This window comes from Sinocyclocheilus grahami, unplaced genomic scaffold, assembly GCF_001515645.1.
Source record: "Sinocyclocheilus grahami isolate Dianchi unplaced genomic scaffold, SAMN03320097.WGS_v1.1 scaffold337.1, whole genome shotgun sequence".
NCBI lineage: Eukaryota > Metazoa > Chordata > Actinopteri > Cypriniformes > Cyprinidae > Sinocyclocheilus > Sinocyclocheilus grahami.
This window is the reverse complement of record NW_015505516.1, coordinates 360,843-369,670: the sequence shown is the minus strand read 5'-3', so window position 1 is coordinate 369,670 and position 8,828 is coordinate 360,843. Positions and strand designations below refer to the sequence as shown.

The window sequence follows — 8,828 nt, the reverse complement described above, 5'->3', positions numbered from 1 at the left end:
CACTATGCTACTTTGAAGTACACACTTACAAATATTGACTTTTCAATAAGGCAAATATGCTCAGTATGATGCACTTAAAACAATTAAAGCACTGCTGACAACCACGCAGTGCACAAATCACTGACATAGTATACAGAACTGTTCGGTTTTAAATCGGAATTATAATACTTATAAATGTTTATTATGTTTACTAAGGCAGTTTGACTAAGCCTTTGAGGGCTCTTCTATGACAGTGTTGACGTTAGAGGGATAGTTCACCCAAAAATAAAAATTCTGCCATTAATTACTCACCCTCATATCATTCCAAACCTGTAAGACTTTCGTTCATCTTCAGAACACAAATTAAGATATTTTTTGATGAGAGCCGAGAGCTTTCTGACCCTCCATAGACCGCAATGCAACTGACACGTTCAAGACCCAGAAAGGTAGTAAGGACATGGTTCATGGTCAAAAGACAAGGCTCATGTCGTTAACGTGCGTTGAAGACTGACATGGAAGAGAAGAAATTGTTGAATGAAGTCTTTATTTTTGTTTACTTTGCACACAAGAAATATTTCGTAGTTTCATAAAATTACGGTTGAACCACTGATGTCACATGGTCTGTTTTAACGTTGTTCTTACCTTTCTGGACCTTGAACATTTCAGTTGCATTGCTGTCTGTGCAGGCTCAGAAAGCTTTCATATTTCACAAAAAAATATCTTAATTTGTGTTCTGAAGATGAACGAAGGTCTCGCAGTTTTGGAACGACATGAGGGTGAGTAATTAATGACAGAATATTCATTTTTGAGTGAAATAACCCTTTAAAGGTTATTTATCGATATGTGACTGACATCACACATTTTCAGTTTTTAAAAAGTCAGGTAATGGCACTATATATTTTGAAGAGTGAAAAGATTATAAGACTAAATGAAGAGAAAATATGACTTGACCTTAGAGTTGAATAGAGTCAGACAGCAGCTTGGCTTTAAACTGTCTGATGTTGTCACAAAGAGAATTTTTAAATGTGATCTGGCTATAACATGTTTATTTTGACAGGTAGAGTCAAACTGTCTCTGACACTCATGAGTTAATATCTGCACATCTTCTTCTCATCTCTTTGAACAGGTAAATTGTTGTGGATGGGAACCTTCTCTGCACCCTCTACCTTCCACATGACCCCACTCTCCCTGTTTCATCGGCTCCCGTGAAGATACGTAACACTCTCTAATACTCACTGACAGCATGGCGTCCACTGCCCAGATTCTGGCCTTTAAGCTCTCCCCACCCTCTCAGGATGGGAGTCCAGAGCGTCTGTTCAGCTGTGATGAGGACATTGAACGGCGCTATGAGGTGGTCCCGTCTGTCGTCTGCTCCATGTGTTGCCTGTTTGGCATCATCTACTGCTTCTTCGGTAGGTTGCGAAGGATGACTGATTTTATTTAGAAAACTGAGATGTGTCCGGTTTGGAGAAATGTAGATTTACGTAAGAAGTATTACTCAGAACAAGCCCAAATTGTGGCATGACCTGAATGCATGGGTTATGTTTTTGTCTCATTATCACAAACATTGTTTCAGCTGTGGTTGTTTATGGCCAAATTTAATTCACCTAATAACCATCTGAATGTGACAACCAGACAAGGGTGACAAATCTATGTCCCTTTCTATTAGATAAGCTTTATCGCTTTCACTTGACTGTGAAATTTGCTTTCACTGCCCATTACTTGCTAGGAGAGAGAAAGAGGGAGGCTTGAGGCTATCTCAGCTGTGACGAACAGCAGCTTCTCTCTGGCATTCTGGCCCCAGTGTGACTACGTTAAAATGTTAAAACATGCTATTTATTCTTCATGCCCTTCTGCTGCCAATTTGGGCCATTATTAACAGTTCTAAATTGCATCAGGTGAAAGCAGATAACCTCTTAGTGAAAAGCACAATGGATTATGAAAGGCTCCTGTTGATTTAAAAGCTACTTTTGTACATTAACTGTAGCAACAGAATGGGCGTTAATGGCATAAACACCTTCACTCAATGCATTTCTGATGATCCCACTCATATGTTACCAAACAAAATGTTTATCCCTGGAATTTCAAGTAGAGCTGTTTTAGAAATTACCTTTATAAGCCCAGCAATGAACAATGTTCTTGTTTCTTATATATATATACTAGGTTGGGTGATTTTTATTTTTCCATTTCATTCTGTATTCATCATGATATTTATTTCATAAGAAATGCATTTCACATGTTAGTTAGATGTTGGGAATGAATTTTAACGTAACGTATTTATTTACATGGAAACTCCATAGAATAAACTACATTTTTAATTTAGGGCCCATTAAAATCTGTTTTCATTTTTCCCAAATTCTGTGTTTTCCATTAAATTTTTTTTGTGAATTCTGTGTTTTATGATTTAATACAAAAATGTATAGTGGTCGACCATTTTTTTTGACAGCCAATGCCGATATCTTGGAAAGCAGGGTGGCCGATATAATTTTTTTAAATTTAATTAATATTTAAGAAATTTGAAATCATTTGAAAATGGATTAAAAAACAAACGTGTAAAATAAACATACTTATACTTTAGAAGACAAAGTATTTTTCACAAATAAATAAATATTAATAAAAATATAATTAAAAAGGAAGTAAACTGTAACCAACAGGGCACTCAGTTTGTGTGCATTGGGAATCATATTTTTTCAAATAAAGCCAAGGTAACACTCATTTTACATACAGCACACAGTGAAAATGACATGAATATGACAGTGGGCAAATGCATAAAGCACAGCATAATTTGAAATAACGAGTTAAAGTTTGTCGATCCAGTGAAGCTAAACTGTCCTGTCCGCATTCAATTCACACGGACCGACCATCAGAGAACATGCGATCATGCAGGATACAAATGCACACACTTCACAAGATCTCAACTAGATTCGACTAAGTCTGCAAGGTTTGTGAAATTAAATTGCGGAATGCTGATGGCAAATGAGAAAGTATTATAATGTTTGCCTTTTTATTACTAATAATATTAAAGCAATCGTTATGATTATTTTTTGTATGCATTTTAGTGCCTTTGTTTAACAGTTCTATCTGATTATTAGACAGACTTCTATCCGTATTAGACCGAACTGAATGACAACAGCGAACAAGAGGGAGAATGTGAGCAGTGTGTGCTCAGGCGCTGCTGCAGCCGTTCTCAGCGCCATCAAAATAAATCCCACCTCGATCACATCGGCCAAACAGAAAAACTTATCGGCCGATGCAGATATTTGAAAAATGCCAAATATCGGCCTTGGTGATTTATCGGTCGACCACTAAAATTTATCATCAAAAATGGTATCTAATGAAATTAATTTACTTGAATAGCCGAATAGAATCTAATGCAATGAATTTACTTGAATAGTTTACTTGAATAGAATACTTTTAAAATGTAATTAAATAAAAATATAACAATTAACTTTAAATTTTTTGTCAAGTAAGGTCCTGCACAACAGAACTTGTATGCTGTATACATTAAAACATGAAAAATATCTTGGTTGTACAATATTCATTAAAAAATCTAATAATATGAATATAGCAGTAAATTACATAAAGTATTATAAAAGTAAATTATTATGCAATAGTAGTATTTCTTTCCTAATGAATTCAAATTAAAACAAGCTTTTAATTTGGCGATGAAGATTGTTTCAGTGTGTATTTTGAATGTTATTTTTCACCTGTAACTTAAAATTGGCATGAACATTGACATGCAGGTCAAAAGGTGACAGTCCCATTTATTTCTGCTGTGTGATAGGCTTAGACTTATCCATATTGAATACAAATGTCTTTCCAGCTAGATGGGTGTTTACCTGATTCTGTCATCTGTAAATTGTGCATCCAGTGTTCCACATTATAGCAGACATAGGGGGCATGATGCATGTTCAGGACCACCAGGTGCCTAGTGACTGCTGTAGCTGTAACTTAAAATTGGCATGAACATTGACATGCAGGTCAAAAGGTGACAGTCCCATTTATTTCTGCTGTGTGATAGGCTTAGACTTATCCATATTGAATACAAATGTTCAGAGCTTATCATCTTTATCTACATATTTTTAATTGCAATGTCATTTGCTAATAAAATAATCATCTCTTCCAAAATCATTTTCTTTCTCACCCCCTCCTCCTCCTCCCCTATCCTTTCCTCTCCACCTTTCTTCTTTTGTAGGGTACCGCTGCTTCAAGGCTGTAATGTTTCTCACGGGTCTGATGTTCGGTTCCATCATCATCTTCATGCTCTGCTATAAGGAGAGGGTCATGGATACTCAGCTCAGTGTGGAGGCCAGTGTGGGCATAGGCCTGGGCATTGGCACGTTGTGTGGTTTGGTCACTATGCTGGTCCGCAGCGTGGGGCTTTTCATGGTTGGACTTCTCCTGGGTTTACTGGTGGCCCTGGCATCTCTGGTGGTTCTGGAGGAGTTTTATCACCCGAGGACAGTGTGGCTTCCCCTGGGTGTGCTGCTGGGCTCGGGAATGCTGTTTGCTGTGCTCACGTTGCAGTGGCAGCGCTGTTTCACCACCCTGTCCACCGCCGTCTTCGGATCAGCTGTGGTGACTGTGACTGTGGATTATTTTGTCGAGCTCTTTGCTTTAACGCGGTATATCTATGAGAGGGTGAAGGTGGATCCGCCTCGCACAGTGTGTTGGTTCACATGGGTGGTCATGGGTGTTTGGCCCGTGCTGGCGCTGCTGGGTGTTCTTATTCAGTGGAAGGTCACGGCTGAAGGATATTCACACACAGAAGGTAAGTGGCAAGCGATTGTTGGGAAAGGGACAAGGTTGTGGCTTAAAGAGATAGTTCACCCAAAATTAAAATTCTGTCATTTACTCACCCTCAAGTTGTTCCAAACCTGAATGAGTTTCTTTATTATGTTGAACACAAAAGAAGATATTTTGAAGAATGTTGGTAACCAAACAGTTGATGGTAGCCATTGACTTTAGTAGTATTTTTTCCATACTATGGAAACCAATGGCTATGGCTACCATTAACAGCAACAATTCCTAAAAATATCTTCTTTTGTGTTCAACATACATTGATACAACTCATAGAGGTTTACACTGTGTCCTAACCAGACTTTGTGTGACACAGTGGTATCTTTACAAAGGTTTCTTTTCCATGTTAATCTGAGTTTTTGTTCCAGCCGCGACAAGCGACGGGATTCTATTTTAGAAACGGCATACAAACTATGACAATGATAATCTCAGGAACTGATCATGTACTTCATTCAATGTTAAAAGTGTCTAATTTGAGTTAGAATAGATCTTGAAAATAAATTAAAACATGCAAGTTAAAAATGTGAACTCGACAAGTTTATTCCATAAAAAGATGGTACCAGTCCATACCAAGTATGTACTTTTAATAATGTAAAAAATGTTTAATATTTATAAATTTGATTATAAATGTATTCATTTCTATGCGAGTGCAGTGCACTTTCAGAGAGATCCTGCCCACACGTGCTTCTGATTGGCTGTGATATTTGATTGATTTTGTTATGTCGCATAGCTGTTTCACATCTGATTGTCGTGAAGCATCCAGTTAGGACATGGTGTAAGAACAACTTGAGGGTGAGTAAATTTCGTTTTTGAATGAACTATCCCTTTAAGCCTAAAGCATACTTTCATGTCTGCTATGACTTGCACACAGTCTGTGTGTGTCTGTGCAAATTCTGTCATCATCACAGCCCGTTGATGTCTGTGCACACCGTCTGCATGCAGACAGATTTATATGTCCATGGGCAACACCGCATGTGCGAATGCTTTAAGAACTCAAAAACAAAGGTCCACTAGATAGTTCATCCGTCCATGCTCATGGTCAATGAAGTATACTTTAAATGGCTCTGTGTACTCAACTGTGTGCTAGACGGGGTGGAACGCAGAAAATGAAGTAAACTCTGGACTTTAGTGTAACACAAGTGGAGTCCAATCCTAGTCCAGTCCTCAAGAGTTTACAGAAATCACCCCCATACTTTTATAAAGTGCTGTTTGAAAATTCAGACATTTAATGTGGTTTTCAAATCCATAGTGGACATTATTAAGTGCACTCATTCAATCTTATAGTGTACTGCAATAATGATTGTACAACCAATGTATACTTAACCAATAGCCATTAGAGCAGGGGTGCCCAACCCTGCTCCTGGCGATCGACTATCCTGCAAAGTTTAGCTCCAACTCTAATCAAAGACACCTGCCTTTAATTTTTAAGTGATCCTGAAGACCCTAATTAGTTGCTTCAGGTGTGTTTGATTAGGGTTGGAGCTGAACTTTGCAGGATAGTCGATCGCCAGGAGCAGGGTTGGGCACCCCTGCATTAGAGAATACCCATGCATTCTGAGGGTCACGATTCTCACCAGATTGTGTCCACAACACTTCTGATGTATTCGGTGTCCGAATTTTATCACTTGTCATTCACTCATTCATTAGTGGAGTAATGTAGGGAATAGTGAATGAGGGTATAGGGGGTGATTACGGATAAAGCCTAGTAATCCTGAAGTCCTTCATTAACTGGTTCAGCTGTGTTTAATTAGGATTGGAGCTAAATTCTGTAGGATTGTGGCCCTACAGGAGCATGATTGAACACCCCTGGTGTAACAGTAACATCACCATTAAATCCTTTCAAGGAATGGTTCACTCCAAAATAAATATTTTGTCACTATATTCTCACCCTTATGTTGTTTCAAACTTTTTTTTTTGAGTTTGTAGAAGGTATTTTGAAGAATGTCTCAACAGTTTTTGTACATAATGAAAGTCAGTGGGGTCCAAAACTTTCAAGCTCAAATGAGTGAATACATTAGTATGCCCCTTTCAGTTCTTTAACGTTTCAGACATTGATTTTCATAATATGGACAAAAGAATCCAAAACATTCTTCGAAAAATCTTCTTTTGTGTTCTGCAACAGAAAGAAAGCCATATGAGTTTGCAACCGCAGAACTGATATTTTTGAGTGAACTATTCCTTTAAGAGGACGTCCCTCTGTGGACTTCATTACAACAAGGTGTCTTTCTGAAACTTCCCCCTGGGTATTCTGGGTGTTTTGAGGTCATAAGGTTTTTGCCGCTTTTCTATTTATGGGTGTCCTAGTTCATTACTTACAGTGGTGATCCTGTGGAGATCAGACTGGCTCAGCTGTGCCCTGCATACAAGCTCCCATAGTCTCAGAGTGATCAATGGGAAGGCCTGACCTGAAATCCATGAATGGGGATTTTTAAATTGCTTCATCACTGTCTTGTAGAAAGCAACCACGAGCATGACATTTCCAAGGGTAGAAGTCACACTCTCTATAGACCTCAGTTGGGTTAGATGCCATATTGAATTTAACGCAAATGAAAATAAAGCTGTGAGGGATAGACAATGGAACACACTTTGTAAAGGTCCTAAATCATGTCATTTTTATTACTTAAAACGTCTTTTTTTCAGAAAGACGTTTAGTCAGTTGAACGGTCGATATGTTGCTAAACAACAGTACAATCCATTGAACGCACTGTGCTTGTATCCCTTACAGCCTAGTAGTTTTCACTCCTGTCAGAAATTAAATATGGCGCTACTTTGACCAAGGTCTATGACTGATAACTAAGAACAAGAATACTTATCCCACAGTAAGAACAGAATTGTGGGAAGTTAAAAACAAAGGAAGCACCTTGAGCAGTTCTCTTTTAAAAGTACACATACATACTCTACTTTTCCTTGTCAAGTGCAAGGTTAAACTAAATGTTGCGCTAATATTCAGAATTAAAGTGTGAACTGGGAGAACAGGCGGCGTGAATTGCGCTGGGGATGGTTGCCATGACTACAAGCTAGGCCCTTCTTTGGCGGGAATGGGGGAGGGGGCCGCGATGAGGAAGGGGCAGAAGAATAGAGGCGAGAGTGGGAGGAGTGTTTTCTGAGGGGGAAAGCGAGAGAGAAAGATCATTACATGAATTCCCTGACAGATGGACTACGAAGCTGTTGAGGCACAGCAGAGTGACTGAATGGGCAGAAATAATCCGTCTGTTTTTAATAATGGCAGGGAACAGAATGTCGATTTAGCCCTGCACAGGGCAGAATGTGTCAAAACACTCAACGGTTTGTTTATCAGCTTGGCTTTGGACCACTGTTTGAGAGACCCAGCCAATACACACTGCATCGTGTCTTTACAGAGTAGAATAACGCCTCTGTTTTGCAGTTGTGACCTGATGTGCTAAAGCTATGTAAGAAAATATCTTCCATTAATATCTGTCTTTCTTAATTCCGTTTTTTTTTAAAGTCTTCATCAGTCACCAGCAGAGACGAGTGCAGTTAATGCGAATTCGTCAAAAGGAAGAAAGAAGGGAATGCCAAAAGAAAAAGAAGAAAAAGCCACAGAAACAGTCGCCGCAGCAACAGAAGTACCACCACCCCCTTCAGACCAACCCTCATCCCCCAAACCCTCCTCCCAAACTCCAGCCTCCGGAGCCCACCCACTGCCGGAAACCCAACACCATTCGCCGCTTCGATGGAGATGTACTTTCTCCAGTAAGTATCAGTCGTCTGTCTCGCCGCAAATCAGATCTGCGAAACCTGACAAACGAATCCCTATGCTTATCTTTTCAATTAATCAGAGATTGAATACACGTTCACTTTCTCTTTTAGAGTTACATCCAGAACTTCCGTGACAGACGTACGGACAGGAGGGGCTACTCTCATGACAGGTTGATTGGCGGCTCACATGTTGTAGATTTGGACTATGACTACGGCTCCCAAGTGCCCCTAACAGCCCATACAGGCCCCGCAGTGAGAGGTTGACCCTGTACCTTTTAATGAACAGGAATTGCACTGCACAAACCATTCCGAGAACCGAAAACTTTGTG

The 8,828-nt window shown here is 39.3% G+C and overlaps 1 protein-coding gene across 1 annotated transcript; it reads left to right on the top strand.

The window, feature by feature from the left end:
- The first annotated feature begins 1,106 nt into the window (after positions 1–1,106).
- Positions 1,107–8,828, top strand: LOC107602903 (transmembrane protein 198-B-like). The gene is made up of 4 exons (XM_016295517.1): positions 1,107–1,391; positions 4,175–4,750; positions 8,246–8,493; positions 8,611–8,828. Exons 1-4 carry the CDS (start codon positions 1,223–1,225, stop codon positions 8,761–8,763), a joined length of 1,146 nt encoding a protein of 381 aa, XP_016151003.1. The 5' UTR covers positions 1,107–1,222; the 3' UTR covers positions 8,764–8,828.

What these genes read in the sequence shown, in the direction of transcription:
- LOC107602903 (XM_016295517.1), top strand. Translation starts at nt 1,223, where the DNA reads ATGGCGTCCACTGCCCAGATTCTGGCCTTTAAGCTCTCCCCACCCTCT. An exon ending in CATCATCTACTGCTTCTTCG is followed by an intron (nt 1,392 to 4,174) that starts GTAGGTTGCGAA and finishes CTTCTTTTGTAG; the next exon opens with GGTACCGCTGCTTCAAGGCT. An exon ending in ATGGAGATGTACTTTCTCCA is followed by an intron (nt 8,494 to 8,610) that starts GTAAGTATCAGT and finishes TTTCTCTTTTAG; the next exon opens with AGTTACATCCAGAACTTCCG.